General features: G+C 31.4%; 2 protein-coding genes and 1 long non-coding RNA gene across 7 annotated transcripts in view; 1 reads left to right on the top strand and 2 right to left on the bottom strand.

Annotated features, from left to right (window-relative positions):
• LOC106461074 (serine/threonine-protein kinase PAK 4-like) overlaps positions 1-8,874 on the top strand; it is a 32,426-nt gene extending 23,552 nt beyond the window's left edge. For 4 of the 5 annotated variants that reach the window (XM_013920862.2, XM_022387927.1, XM_022387926.1 and 1 more), the window contains 2 exons: positions 1,311-1,445; positions 1,825-2,889. In XM_013920862.2, coding sequence (XP_013776316.1) covers positions 1,311-1,445; positions 1,825-1,983 — 294 coding nt within the window. In that variant the 3' untranslated portion in view covers positions 1,984-2,889. Of the gene's footprint in view, positions 1-1,310; positions 1,446-1,824; positions 2,890-2,915 lie in introns of those variants that run through there. The other variant, XR_002610916.1, reaches the window with a different exon arrangement.
• Positions 8,875-10,071: 1,197 nt separating this feature from the next.
• On the bottom strand, positions 10,072-14,279 carry LOC111086171. The gene is made up of 2 exons (XR_002610915.1): positions 13,727-14,279; positions 10,072-12,854 (listed from the first exon to the last, which is right to left on the bottom strand). It is a non-coding gene; the product is annotated as an uncharacterized LOC111086171 (long non-coding RNA).
• Positions 14,280-14,281: 2 nt separating this feature from the next.
• LOC111086170 (lysosome-associated membrane glycoprotein 5-like) overlaps positions 14,282-16,590 on the bottom strand; it is a 10,324-nt gene continuing 8,015 nt past the window's right edge. The window contains exon 5 of the mRNA XM_022387906.1: positions 14,282-14,491. Coding sequence (XP_022243614.1) covers positions 14,316-14,491 — 176 coding nt within the window. The 3' untranslated portion in view covers positions 14,282-14,315. The remainder of the gene's footprint in view (positions 14,492-16,590) is intronic.

Here is a 16,590-nt window from a genome sequence, read left to right as displayed (position 1 = left end):
AAGAGAATCTGTCACCAAAGTACACCAATATATATATATATATATGTGTGTGTGTGTGTGGATGTGTATATGAAACGTAAGAAATATAAAAATACTTCATATTTAACCGAATCTTCAATTGGTTATTATGCCCTAATATTTTTGGTAATGTTTTAGGTTTATGAATCAGCATGTTACTTATAACATTAACAAGTGTTTTCAAATTGTTTCCCAGCTACGTAGAGGTTTTTTTTGTATGTTGTATTGTTGCATAATTAAAAATTATGCATTTTTTACAACATTGAATACATCATCATAAATATGAGCCTATCTAGTGGATTCCTGTTTAAACCTTTGTGTAATGGAAACATTTATATACACAAATATTTTCAAATCATTGTACATTGAGGAATTTCATTTGTTTTCAAAAAAGTATCATTTACATTGTAAGGCAAGTTAATCTCTTGTTATTCTGCTTGTCAAGGTTTTTTTTGTTTCTCCTCATATGTAGAATGATATTGTTATGTGGTAGGAAAAACCTGTATTAGCTTTCAAAATAAATATGATTGATCATATAGATTGTAGTGGAGTTTGGAAAAACTTTTATGTCACAATTATTTGTAGATGTAGATGTTAACCAGAAAATTCAAATAATAGAGTATAACTTCATGTTTAAGCTAAATCATTTTGAAGACAAATATTATCAAGTAAGGTTTTCAGTAAGTCATAGACTCTCAAATGGTGTACATATTGTTTTGGTTATTCAGGTTTAAACTATACATACATCATAAAAAACATAAGAGAGAAATGGAATAAATTTTGGCTTTGTGCTACTAATTTTAAAGTTAAGTATGATTCTATGGGGAAAACTAAAACGATACACATTTCTTTTATTACAAGTAGGTTTTTTTTTAGTGCTTTGTGAAATGAAGATTTTTAAGGCTATTATTTCAGGGTTGTTAAATGGACATTAAAAACTAGTACATATTACCCAGAACTTTTATAGTTATCTATCAAGTAAAGGTTGAAGGAATATAAGGAGTATCTTGTATTTCTCATTCTTAGGCAACAATGTACTTTCGTTTGTTAACTAAGAATATTTGATAATTAAACAGAAGTATTATCAGGTTAAGGAAGGAAATATAAAAAAATTATATTGTAACATAGGTTGCTTTATATAGTTATATTAACTAAGAATTCTTACAGGAATATAATAATAATAGGATGCTGCATTTTATGTCTACTTAAAACCTTTATTGTTTGTCGGTAGAAAAATACTATTTTTTTTGAATATGTAAAACTTGTGTTAAAATATGTTTTGTGGTGGTTAGGTGGATATTTGGTCTCTTGGAATCATGGTGATAGAAATGGTTGATGGAGAACCTCCCTTCTTCAATGAACCTCCTCTTACAGCAATGAAGAGGATTCGAGACTTACCACCTCCACGATTGAAAAACAGTCACAAGGTAGGAAGAATTTATTGGCAAAGTTGTTTATCAGGAAGTTAAATTTACTCTATAGCACAACATTGATATATTATATTTTTATTACTAGATTCTAATGATATCAACTTAAGTAATGCTTATTAAAAACAGCTGTTAAAATACTAGTACTGTCGGTTGAAGAAGCATTACAATATTAACTTCTGCCCTCTGTTCAAACAGTAGGTGTTTGAAAGTACAATTAAAGTACTTTCTCAGCTAAAATTTTGCTTGCTTTATCAAGAAAACTTGCCAGTAGTATGAGTGTTATTAAATACAGTATCTTTCAGTATAACAGTTTTTGCCTTAATTAATTTGTTTTACAGTTTCAACAACTATTGAGGTTTATTTCTGTTGTGTACAGGTATCTCCACGCTTACAAGGATTTATAGATAAAATGCTCATCAGAGACCCTAGCCAGCGTGCCACAGCATTTGAACTCTTGCACCATCCATTTCTTCGTCAGGCTGGTCCGTCCAGCCAACTTGTCCCTTTAATGCCTCAAGTTCATCCACATCCATAACCAAGGGTCAGTTCTCCATATGACCTGTTTTTCCAAATACTATTCATTTTCAACTGTAAGAAGTATGAAAACCCAGAACATATTTTTTGAAAGGTAACTTGTGCAATACTTTCTCTAGTTGGATCCATATAAAGAATAAATTCCATAAAGAAGACTGTATATGAGAAGTATTGTATTTCTGTGGAAATATTTCTTTCCTCTAATGCTTTGGGTATTTCCAAATGGGAACTTAATTGAGCCTGATCATGGTTTATACAAGTTATGATATGGTAATGTATATAATTCAGTGCCCAATCAACAAAAGTTTGTACAGTACCATAACTTCAAGAATAAATGGGCATTATTTTGTGTTTACAGTTTCTGGATAGTAATAGTTTTAATTCTGTCAATCATATCTCCTGTTTACCAAATATAAAATAATACTGGTAATGATTTAGTGGAGAATGTAAAAATGGAATATTTTGTTGCATGAAATACTTTATTATCAAGCTATACATGTAAGAGTGTAAGTATAATTCTTAATCTGGCTAGTGAAAGTATTGTAAATGTTAAAACTTTTAAAATCCTTTACTTTGTTCACAAATCATGCATAATATGATAAAATAAGTTGACCTCATTAATATTTTTTATTATGAAGATGTTTTGCTTTATAGCCTTCAGCAGTAGTTTTATAACAAAATGCAAAGAAATATGTTTATACCTGTAGCAAACATATCTGTTATATTTTTCACTGACTTTTATGTGGCTATTATTAGTTAATTTTTAATGTAATTATAATTATGTGACCACACAAATGTCAGTAAATGCTTTATTCTTTTATCATTATAGTATAATTTTATTTCTATACTGTGTCATAGATATCTTCACCATTTCTATGATTAAAAAAAAATTACTTCCTGAAATTTGTTTACCCTTATATCATTCTATTTTAGAGAGGTGTATCCATTGAACGATCAGTGTGTATATATATACAAATATTTTATCATATTGATTACACACGTCATTATGATATCATTTTATTTTGTACAAGTATATATATTTGAATATACATAAAAAAGTATGTTGATATGGCTACTTTGGTAGATTTATAACAGATGAATTCAATTTTATTCATTACTGGTTATTTTGGACTAATCTGTACATTTAAATAGTAAATATTGTTTTTGAATTATTTTCTTTGGTAAAATAAATATCTCTAAAATTGATTAATAACTGTATAAAGTATTTAAAAAGTTTATTAAAAACCTATATCATGTTTATTCTCAACATATTCTCTAGTTTTTCATAAATAATTTAATAAAAATAGATAAAATTTCATGACAAAAACAGAAGTAAAGTTGAACATATAATTGACCTTTGGTACAAACTAGAGATTGAGCAGTCATCATTGGTTGTTGATTGAAAATTATGTTAGTCATGTAGATGAACCAAAGAATTTGTTCTAGTTATGTTGTTAATTTGTAGCAAGAGCTTGACAATTTGCAGCAAAGCTTGCTAACTTGTATTTTTCTCTTATCTTTTGTGAAAGTATACAGCTGTATTCAGGAAATATTAATAAGGAAAACATTTTCTTGTGGTTGTTTTATAATTTCAGTACAGTTTTTTAGTTATTTAGTTATCTGAGTGACTTGTAGGACTTAACAACATGTGCATGTAATCATGATTCAAATTTAGTGTTATAGGAATGTTGACTTTAGCACTGTTAAATTTTGTGAAGCTTGATATATTTTTTTTTCTATGTGTTTTCAAACATTCCATTTTGATATTTGTTTTTAAAACTTAACTGGCTATCTCAAGCCTGGCAATTTTATTCATGAATGTAAAAGTTTGAAAGGTTATTTTAGTACATTAACGTTTTGTGGTTTAATTTCCATTTAACAGGAAGCTTAACAAAGTTAGTTTAATCTGTTTGAGTTGTATTTTTTCTGTTAAGGATTAAACATTACTTACTAACAGTAATAGAAGGCTTAGGTTTCATGAAAGAGGGAGAACATGATGCCTTATGAATGCATGTATTATAATACTCCTTCTTTGTACATTTTAGGGATACTTAGTGTAGCTTTACATGTGTGAAATGAATTTTCCATATAGGTAGTATCACTGTATCCATTGTCTTTCTGTATACACTTGATTTTGCATGGTAATACAGGAGTATATTGTTTTATATGGAAGACATTAAATAACTACAAGTGTTTGATAGAGCTTGGGAACAACTGCAGATCTTTAGTATGTAATAAAAAGCATTAAGTAAAAGGTTGCTAATCTAAAGAACATTTCTATATATTCAAAGTTAAAGTTATAATTTGTTAAGTAACATAATACTTTTATAGTGTTTACATGACCCGGGTTATCACAGAGACAAATTTTGTAAAGAAATCTATCAGTCTACACAAAAAGTGCTGTATCATGGAGATCAAATAACTTCTCAGTTTCACAATTATTATAAAATGAAATTTCTATTTTATCATTATACCCAATCATTTGCAGTACTTTACAGAAAACAGGTACAGGCTTTTTAGATTTTCTCTATAATAGTATGGGCTACAGCTGATTTTTGTTAACTCCATTGTAAGCGATTCAAATGCTCTCAGATAAATACCTTAAACTTGAAATAATAAAAATCAGAAAAAAAATTATCTGGACATCTAAAATGTAAGGCTTTAAAACAGTACCCGTTATGTCCTAGCCCTAGATCTCCTATTTTTACTTTAAGATAGCTAGATCAAGTTCAGGTCCCTTCTTTCAGAACAGCCTAACAAAATGAAGGGATCACATCTCAGCCAGGCTGAAGTCAGTGGAATCCAACAAGTTTGGATTCATCAATGATGTATATCATGTAGCTGTCTTAGACAGGCTCTGATAAGCCCACTGGTGTTATGTATCTCAATAAGATAACGCTGATTTACCAGAAGGCATTTGTTCAAAATAAAGTGTGAATGTATACATAAAACCAGTTTAACACTAATCAATAAAAAACAATTAGTGAAAAATCCTTTTTCCCTTCTTTGAAAACAAAATAAACATGCACATAGTACCTTCTGTTAGCTAATAGTTATATGAACCTGAATCCCCTATTCTTTTTTCCTATGGTTTTCCAATCATCTTCAGTGTAAATAAATTATTTTTAGAATTCTCATTTCTTTAGAAAATTTACAATATTATTTTAACACAATTCTGCCACAGTAGTGTTTGTATGCAGTAAAATGTTAAAAACATATTGTCAGTGTTAAAGATGATTTATTTGTATATATTTAACATACCTATCAGAACTGTGTAATTTTCTAATACCACTGTGTTCTGTACTAGAAACTAACCTTACTTGGTGATGATAGATAGAATACATGTCCTTATTCTTTTACAATTTCTGTGTCTCCATGAATGTGTAAAATGTCCTGAAAACTCAACCAATAGTGGTATATTAGATCATCACTTTTACTTGGAATGGTTAGTGACATTCTAATGTTCAGTAACAAATAACATGATAGTGTTTGACTTTTGATCATTTATTACTTACATTGCATTCCATTTTATAAAAATTTTGTTAGAGTTGACTGGTATGGAGTTAAGGCTTTTATGAAATTTGTTAATGTAAATCTTCACTAGTGTATACATTTGGTGTTAAATTAGATAGTGTGGTTACAGATATTGTGTATAAATCTGTCGTATTGGATATGTGCAATTTGTGTGTCATGAAAGTAAGTGTTTTTTTCACGTCAACATAAGATAACTGTTACTAGACACGTAGGAGCAATAATCAGTAGGTATAGTTCAGGTTGCTCATATTGTGTGATTTGACATATTCTTAAAAATTAATGATGCTAATTCTACAATACTTTCTCAATAAATGATCATGTATGTTTCATATATTTTGCAATGTACAACTACTGGTTGACATGTACTAGTGTAAGGCAAGTTATGTGTAACATAGGTGGATGATGTAGTAGTGATTTGTACAGATCAAAGTTGAATAGTACTGTTGTGCATACTTATTCTTGTGTATTGTTTTATTACCAAAGTATATAGAAAATGGTACGTTTTGTTGATTGCAGCAACATTTATAATTATTTAAATTTATGAATTGTTATCTCGTAGCTAAGGTCAGACATTCTCTGTCTTTAAAAGTGTATTACAAATAGTTATCCTCAGGTAGAAGAGAACCATGTATCACAACAAAAAAGATGCTTAGACTGATATATATATGTGTGTGTGTATATAAATATATATATATAAACTTTTTTATTTGTTTTTCAAGTAGCTAACACACTTGTACTTATGATTATGTAACATTTATCTAATGTTACATAATCATTTGATGTCACTACTGCTTCTTAACATAAACTGATTTCAGTATTTGGGCCTTAATTTTATATATATATTATCATAACAGTGGTGTATTTTTATCATAATTATAATCATTCAGTGCATATTTAGAAGAAAAATTATGGTGCTTTTATAGAAATTGAAGTCTTTTCTTTGCTGTGAAAGAAAGGCTTTAAGTTATTGATGTATCAAATCAAGTAGGTCATAATTTCTGTGTTGAATAGTTATCAAAAAACATCATTTCTAAGGTACTTGTATTTTAATACGTTGTTATAAGTAAGGCTGTAAAACAATGGGCAAAGACATTTTTTTGTATACATAGGCATACATTTATATACAAATTCCCAATCATTTTGTCAATTAAAGCAGACATAGATCTCAAAAACATTCCACAACAGAAATGCTTTTTATTATGTCAGACAGTTCCAGATTTATATTATTTCTTTTTTTTTCCCATGCTTAATGGGATTTACACCAAAGCTGAGGTAAAACATAGAAAAGAACAATAGAAATGGTCAGAATCTGAAATAGAAAAACATTCTTGCTCCTTTTGTGCAGAAATAATTAATAGAACCACAAATGTCATCTTTTAGTTTACTGATTTATTCTTCTTTTTTTTTAATTATCTAATAATTATGCTAGCCTCAGTGGGTTTTGTTTCAAACCTTGGTATGTCTTTTATGTTGTAAAGACAATTGTAAGTTTCACAAATTGACATTCCTAAGTTTCTGTTGCAAAAGAAGCAGAGTAGTACCTACAGAAAAGGGTTTGATGCTAGAAAATTTGAGAGTAGGACCTACAGAGATCTTGAGGGTAGTACCTCCAAAAAGAGGAATATTTGGAAGTTGTGCTTACAAAAAAGGGATTTAGGAAAGAAAATTTGGGAGTAGTATCGCCAGAAAGTGATTTTAGTACAAAATTTGTGAGTAGTAAATCCAGAAAGTGATTTTTTTTAGGAGAGAAAATTGGGGAGTAATGCCTCAAGAATGGGGTTTGAGAATAATGCTTCTGAAGAATATGGTAAGAGACCTTCTGTTTAATGCATTAAAAACTATAAAATAAGTCTGGAAAATAGACTATTAGCAACAGAATATATATATATATATGTATATATATTATTTTATTTTTTTTAAGAATGTGACATGCTTCCAATATATGTGTACCTTGATATGTGTTAAGATTTTAAGCAGCTCCTAACATTGGTTAGATTAGTCTAATTAACATGTCTCAGCTTCTTGTACTGGTAAATATATTATTAATGCATTGAAATTCCTTTTTACTAAAGATATGTCTGTATAACCTCTAATATTAGGTTAGTTGTTTTCAGACAGTTGTTTAACAAACAATTCATTGTCATCACTCATATCAAAGATTAACATCATAGCACTGTTTTTAAGTATATTTTTTTTACTTCATAATTTCTGAAAACATTTGTACCTTACAGTATCACTGGTGTAACTTTAGGGTAAATCTTCAATTTGTTTCAGTATGCAAATGAAAGTATTAAAACAGTAATCTGTGTCTATTAAAATGCCTATTAGTGAAATATGCAACTGCCACTGTTTATGAATAATAGGTGTTTAAAATGGCTAGTTCTGATTAATATCTTACGGGTTTTTGGCATTCCTGTAACAACGAGAAAATGCTTTCGCTTGTATCTTTAGCCTCACCCTGTTTATGTACTTATTGACATCTAGGATTTATTCATATTAGAATTATAGCAGCTGGTGATCATTGGTTGAGAAGTGAAACAGCTTATTCAAAAAACTGTTAGTTTTTTATAACTTGAGATACATTTTCCAGGGATTTGGAGAAAACTACTCCTAAACACTTCATTTCAGAAACTTGCAAGTAACCTTTTAACTTTGTAGCAGTTCATTTTTAATGACAAGACTTACTAAGACTATACATCTGCTTCTGCTTTTTTTTGCTGACATACATGTGTATTACCCAAAATAAGGAGTTTGATTTACAAATGTTTCTGACATTTGTGATTAGGCTACAAAAAACAAATGAGATTCAACTTCTCGGCCTTTTTATAAAGTCTTTTATCTAAATTACTAATAAACATCATTTCATATTCAAAATATACTATAAATATAAATAAGCCAAAATCATTAGAATATTAAACATTTTGAATCATCTTTACTTTTTACCAGACAATGTTAAAGTGCCATCAAATAGCTTAGTTTTCTACCTTCTAAGAAAAATTTGTAATGAAGCTATACTCTAGAAAAAAGGATTAAGAACATACTAAAATTAATTTGTTATAAGCGTTTATATGAATTATGATTTGTTGGTAAGTGGTACTTCATTGTTTTTATATGGCTATGAACTGTATAATATCTAAAACATACATATTTAGAAATGTAAAGATTTGTTTCAGTGTGACAGAATTTTGTATGACATTGGTTATCAACAGTTGATTTCTAGTATATATATATATTTGTGACTATCAGTGAGTAGCTTTACATGTACTACATCTCCGTCCTTGAAAAATTGAAAGCATTATATTTTACTTGTTTGTTTCTAATTTTGTGAAGTATAAATAAAATATATTTTAACAGTTTTTATAGTGCATTTGTGTCACTTATCAATTTGCTACTTTGATAAATATTTTGGTACGCCTTTCATACCAAAGTACAAAATCATCATAGCTAGAGTAAGAATACAAACAGAAATGTAAGGTAATTTGTAAAAAGTCATCAACTCTGTTTAAATGTTGTTATAAATATTTGGCTGCATAAAAACGATCTGCACTGATAAATTAGATTTTGGAACTACAATAAGATGTTCCATATAGATGCTTTTATACTGTCAACTCGAGCTAATTTCATCAGAATTCTATCATGTAAATCTGGCTTAAAGACACATAGAAAGAACCTTGTTTCATTCGGCAGTAGTGATAATGTCAAAGCCTACTTTACTTATGACGCACCAGGTCAATAGAAATCTACACAGGTTATAATTCCTTTGTATTAGTTGGCACCCATTTAGATTATTGTGTTCAGTTTTGGGTGCCTTACCTTAGAAAGGACATTGCATTGTTGGAAAGAGTTCAGATAAAGGCTATTAAAATGATACTTGGGATGAAAGCATTGTCATACAAGGACAGGTTAATATCTCTGAATCGTCCCACCAAACATGCTTGCCCTTTCAGCCGTGGGGGCGTTATAATGTGACGGTCAATCCCACTATTCGTTGGTAAAAGAGTAGCCCAAGGGTTGGCGGTGGGTGGTGATGACTAGCTGCCTTCCCTCTAGTCTTACACTGCTAAATTAGGGACGGCTAGCACAGATAGCCCTCGTGTAGCTTTGCACGAAATTCAAAACAAACAATATCTTTGAAATTGTTTTCTCTTGAAGAAATGAAGTTAAAGGGGATTTTACTGAGGTGTTTAAGATTGTTAAGGGAATTAAGTGTTAATGGATCATACTTGTTTCATACATAATGGTGAGAATGGTAAGACTAAGGATCACCCAAGTACACATTTTGATAGGGTAGGAGTCATCTTCAGCTAAGACAGCTTTATTTTTTAAACAGGGTGGTTGGTCCTTGGAATGGGTTATCTTCAGATGTGGTAGATGCAGTTAATTTAAGGGAGTTTAAGAGAAGACCTAATAAATATTTGAATGATAAGGGCTGGCTTTGAGTGTTTTGTTTTTAAAGTTCAGAGGTAGGATAGCCTAAATAGACCATAAAGTCCCTATTGTTCTTAAACTGTATGTATGTGTATATACATACCTGTAACTATAAAAAAACAATTCATTTTGACAAAAAAGCCATTTATTAGCACTTTTTATATTGTTGTTTAAAGCTTTGTGAAAGCAAATATACATCATACACTTTTAAGAAATTTGGGCAATAAAGCAATAACTAGGTGATGTCAACTAACTCATTTATCAACATACTTTGGGGAACCATATATACATGTTGATCATACTTGATTCCTGCCAGGTTGACCTCATCAAATAAAATCTTTACAAAGAAAAATTACCCAAACACTTAGTTTCCAAATATTCCACAACATGTATGGTATTGCTTGTAATGCCACCTATATGTAACAAGCAATGACAATATACTCAAGAAAAACATTATATTCTAAAAAGTTTATGAAGCATTGAAATATTAAAATGTTTATTAAAAGCGATCCTTGAAATACTTGTTTCTTTGTTCTTAAGAATAAAGTTGCACAATAGGGTATCTGTGCTGTTCCCACTATGGGTATTGAAACCTGATTTTTAGTGTTATAAGCCTACAGACTGAGCTACTGGCTGCTGCAAGGTTGTTAGGTTTTGGAGATGGAAAATAATTGTTTTGGTCAATACTTGCAATCCATAAATACAATGTCTCTAAATTGTGTAACAAGATGATTAAGTGTATATAAAGTGACATACTTACATATCAAAATTTTACCGATACACAAACCATGCATTTACATAACATTACATAGCCGACATGTAAAATAATCAGTAAAATGGAGAAAACTTACAGAAATACCTAGGAAAATGTCTTTGTGTTCTTCAGGAGCACCATGTAAGATTACCATAGAGGGTGGAGTAACTTTTATTGGAGGTCCTGGGGATTTTTTAGGCCCCTGAATGGACATTGGTTTTCAAAGGTTAAAATGTAAAAAATATTTTGTGAGCATTTGCTCAGATTATTTCCTATATTAGTTAATAACTATTTAAACCTCTCAAATTATTCATCATATATATATATATATATATTGTTCCCAAATAAAAAAAAAATTGTATTAAGCCCCCTTGCTCTACCTAAGTGGCACTCCTGATATTCTTGCCTGTCATACTGATGTACTGTTCTTGTAGAGACACATTTTTATTACCAACAATATCAGACAGGAAGAAAAACAAAAACTTTGTTAATTACTAGAATGTAAACTTAAGGACATTTCCAATACAGATTTCTTGTAATCTTTCTATAACTTCTGAAATTATTTTTCACTAAACTGATAAATCTAGTACTATTAAACACTTTTCTCAAAACATTTACTTTTTTTTTTTATCCTGCAATGGACACAATATGTAAATAAGGAAAACGTTGTGGGTTTCAGGAGAAAAGTAAATATTTTTACAATTTAAAGTAAAATACTGCATTAATCAGAGCCTCATAGTTTCTCAAACAATATAGTCACACAACCCAATATTGTGTGTAAATGCTTATTTTACAGGAAAATTTATATAAATTAATAACATCTTTAATACACTAATGACTAACTTTATGTAAAAAATATCCCTGCATAAGTAGAATGCAGTAGTTGGAGTGATGTGATGGAGAACAATATAATATCTACATATAATGTTTATAGACAGTAGAATAGAACAAACAGTCAACAAGAAAAAGAAGCTCTGAATACGGTGTTTATAAGCATGACAAAAATAAACCATACATCTATTGTACATTTTCTATGTGCGACATCTAGCGGCACTGTAAATCCTACCTTATAGTATCTATATATTTGTAAAAGGAAAGGTAAGAAGTAATTAAATAAGTTATCTGAACTTATATAGTGAACTAAATAATGCAAATCAGTTTTATTGACAGTTTACTGGCCAGAAAAATGCTCACTTTCTTTTCATGTAACATTAAACACAAGTAATCTTGATTACTTTAAGTAATGGGTTCTTCCATTTTATCTGGGTAAAAGCCAAGACCACTGTAAGAAAAGTGTTTTAACACTTTTTGCTTGAAAGTGGCTTATGCATCAAAATCACAGGACTATAGTGAAAACAAGTACATATAGAATGAACATAGGAGTACAAATAATGAACAAAACTGAAAAAAACTACTGAGTCAAGTGACATTGTGGCCTTAGTATAGCTTAAATCTTTCTTTGAAAAATAAATTAATGTCAATTTGTTTTATCTTCTGATGTTTTGTTGGTAATCTATCTTAAAAAATACACAAACATATCACTTTACACAGTGCTGTCTAAACAGTATAACAAAACAGATAAAGCTATAGTAACCCTGTATGTCCTTACATAGTGTTAGCCTGGAAGGTATAATAAAACAAGAAAAGCAATAGTAACCCTGTATGTCTTAACATATTGTTGGCCCAGAAGTTATAACAGATAAAGCTATAGTAACATTGTATATCATTATGTACTGTTGGTTTGAAGGCTATAATAAAACAAGTAAAGCTATAGTAACATTGTATATCATTATGTACTGTTGGTTTGAAGAGTATAATAAAACAAGTAAAGTTTTAGTAACATTCTATATCATTATGTACTGTTGGTTTGAAGGGTATAATAAAACAAGTAAAGCTATAGTAACCTTGTATATCCTTCCACAGTGATAGCCTGGAAGGTATAATATAACAAGTAAAGCTAGAGTAACCTTGTATGTCCTTCCACAGTGTTGGCCTGGAAGGTATAATAAAACAAGTAAAGCCATAGTAACCTTGTATATCCTTCCACAGTGATGGCCTGGAAGGTATAATATAACAAGTAAAGCTATAGTAACCTTGTATGTCCTTCCACAGTGATGGCCTGGAAGGTATAATAAAACAAGTAAAGCCATAGTAACCTTGTATATCTTCCACAGTGATGGCCTGGAAGGTATAATATAACAAGTAAAGTTATAGTAACCTTGTATATCCTTCCACAGTGATGGCCTTGAAGGTATAATAAAACAAGTAAAGCTATAGTAACCTTTCATGTTCTTACATGCTGCTGGTTCAAAGAGTATAATAAAATAAATAAAGCTATAGTAACGTTACATGTTCTTATTGGTTTGGAAGGTATAAAATAATTCAAGCTATAGTAACCTTGCATGTCCTTCCTTACTGCTGGTTCATAGGGTATAATAAAACACGTAACACTATAGTAACCTTACATGTCCTTACGTACTGTTGGTTCAAAGGGTATAATAAAACAAGTAAAGCGATAGTAACCTTCTATGTCCTTACGTACTGTTGGTTTGAAGGGTATAATAAAACAAGTAAAGCTATAGTAACGTTACATGTCCTTATGTACTGTTGGTTTGAAGGGTATAATAAAACAAGTAAAGCTATAGTAACGTTACATGTCCTTACGTACTGTTGGTTTGAAGGGTATAATAAAACAAGTAAAGCTATAGTAACCTTACATGTCCTTACGTACTGTTGGTTCAAAGGGTATAATAAAACAAGTAAAGCTATAGTAATGTTACATGTCCTTACGTACTGTTGATTCAAAGGGTATAATAAAACAAGTAAAGCTATAGTAACGTTACATGTCCTTACGTACTGTTGGTTCAAAGGGTATAATAAAACAAGTAAAGCTATAGTAACCTTACATGTCCTTACGTACTGTTGGTTTGAAGGGTATAATAAGAACAAGTAAAGCTATAGTAACCTTACATGTCCTTACATACTGTTGGTTCAAAGGGTATGATAAAACAAGTAAAGCTATAGTAACCTTGTATATCCTTCCACAGTGATGGCCTGGAAGGTATAATAAAACAAGTAAAGCTATAGTAACCTTTCATGTTCTTACATGCTGCTGGTTCAAAGAGTATAATAAAATAAATAAAGCTATAGTAACGTTACATGTTCTTATTGGTTTGGAAGGTATAAAATAATTAAAGCTATAGTAACCTTGCATGTCCTTCCTTACTGTTGGTTCATAGGGTATAATAAAACAAGTAACACCATAGTAACCTTACATGTCCTTACGTACCGTTGGTTCAAAGGGTATAATAAAACAAGTAAAGCTATAGTAACCTTACATGTCCTTACGTACTGTTGGTTCAAAGGGTATAATAAAACAAGTAAAGCTATAGTATCCTTGTATATCCTTCCATAGTGTTGTCCAGCCAGTACCATAAAATACGTCTACAGTAATCTTGCTTCCTTATTACTGATTTTATGAGTTTTAAAATGTATTGTAATAAAGTTACTTGTTTTATTCAAGTGATAAAAACTGCCACTCTTCTTCCTATTTATAACTGACTTCATCTCTAATCTGTGCAATTTCCCACCATTTTGTCATTCCACTGTAATCTGTATTACTCCATTGTGTTATAGTCCACCCTCTTAGATGTTATCCATCTGTATGCAGCAAACCCTGTCACAAGGATTAACACTATAACTGCCAAGGTACCACCAACAGCTATGGGAATGGTCTCGTCTTGAGGCAAGGGTTCTATCATGCCATCGAATGTCAAAAAACTACAGTGATGTGCTGGGAATAAAAGAGTGAAAAAAAATCATTATTTATAGACATACATTTACATATTTAAAGAATATGTATTTTCATTTGAAGTTATAGTGAAAATTCCTCGTTTAAACAAGCCCCCAGGTGGCTCAGTGGTAAGTCTGAGAGGTTTACAATGCTAAAAATTGGGTTTGGATACCTGCAGTAAACACACCACAGATAGCCCATGATGTAACTTTGTGCTTAACAATGAACAAAACTGTTTAAATAACAACTGAATATTTCTTTTTTTCTAGTAAATAAGTAATCATCACTATAGACCAGCACCAACCAGACAGTCGAGATTCCACTACTCAGGACTGGAATTAAAGGGTCATGATCCCTATATCCCACGTTGGTGGCTAGGGAAATTGGACCACAATGTTATATATATATACTTTTCATTGGCTCCTATCCTGTAGCCATACAGTGACGCATTCTGAACCACTGGAATCACGACAAGAAAGTAAGCAACAACGAAGTGGGCAAACCTTCTCCTGAAGAAGCCCTAAAGGCAACACCCCAGGCTCGGAATGACATGATTGTGTATGCCTTACTCAACCGATCTGGAATTATTAACATTCATCCTCACTGCCCAACCAAGTGAGCAAGGAGCCTTCCACTTGCTCCCAGAATTATAGGGAGGATGTGGAACAACTGTACTTAATCAAAGACCTAGGATGGGACCACTCCACTTTTGGGCTTATGAGGAAATATTGGACCTCCTTCCATGAACAATATACTGAACTAATATTGATCAAAAAGAAGGGCCATGCACACCCCAACTGGATCAAATCTGAACTGGTATTAAAGAGTAGGTTCCCACATAGGCTGGTGCTGCTCCTACCAACATCTGGGAAATAAACACCCTGGGACCCTGGTAGGAGGGCCCCTTACAGGGGTTGGCAAAAAACCCCAGATGAAAAGACTGCTAGATCAGGCAAATAATGTGAGATAAAGGTATTGGAGGAGTTCCACATACAAGTCTGCACAATGACCTCCAGTGGGCAATTAGACTGGGCTGCTAAGGACATAGAAAAAAAATCTGAATAGATGTGACTCACAGAAGATACTTCGTCTTCAAAGTGAGCCCAGAATAAAGTGTTGTCTAGTATCTCTAAAAGTAAAAGTGCAGGCAATAAAACCTTCAAGACCCTCACTGAACATGACCAAAATCAAAATATGACTGGACATAGAAAGATAGAGTGAGGAGGTGAGTCGGAGAAAAAGATTGAACCCCCTCTCCAATCTGACAGAGTGTTGGGTAAGAAGAATTGGTCTGAGAACATAGAGAGAATGAGAAAGTGGTCTGTGGACAAACAGTGCAAATCACTCCAACCGATGATGTCAGTAGGTCAGCAGCCACAAAGAATAAACCTGCAGGTAAAGGGGATACAGCACTTTAAAGAGACAGGTCACAACCAATTATAGAGAAAGAACACGTAACTTTAATCTACCTGGTATTACAAAATCAACTAGATAAAACGATAACATTCAAACTATCCCCCAACGATCGTAATACAGGGAAACCTGTTAGTGACGCTTTATCGAGAAAACGTGATAAAACTATATGAATGAGGTGCTTATATTCAGTACCAGGATAGAGGGTGCATTGACATAGGTGAAGAGTATCACGAGACAAATATCGCCAAGGGCAATTGAGTGGGGTATAAAAGACTGGAGCAAGCGAGAAAAAATCAGACCAATGCTTAAATGGGCAAAAAAGAAACCCTGGCTGTCGAGTAATAGCTATAAGTGTCAGCAAATGTAAGTATGTTGAGGAATTATTTTACTCCACAATCAGTTAATGCTTTATAACTTGAGACAGTTTAGATGAGTTTAAATTTTGTTAAATCATCGTGCTTTCAAAAGAGCAGGATTAAGAATTGAAACAAAAGGGTGCTGAAATAACACCAACTCCTTCCTTTCACATCAGAATATCTGATGTGAAACCAGTGATGTGAGCTGAAATAGCAAATATCTGGAAGAACCCCCCCCCCCTCCCCTCCTGGAAACATTTCTGAGGACGCCTATGCACGTAGGCACTATTTGTAAAGATTAAATAGCAATTATTTTTCTCAGAGAAA

Source organism: Limulus polyphemus, unplaced genomic scaffold (genome assembly GCF_000517525.1).
Source record: "Limulus polyphemus unplaced genomic scaffold, Limulus_polyphemus-2.1.2 Scaffold892, whole genome shotgun sequence".
NCBI classification, from domain to species: domain Eukaryota; kingdom Metazoa; phylum Arthropoda; class Merostomata; order Xiphosura; family Limulidae; genus Limulus; species Limulus polyphemus.
This window is presented reverse-complemented; position numbering and strand designations above follow the sequence as displayed.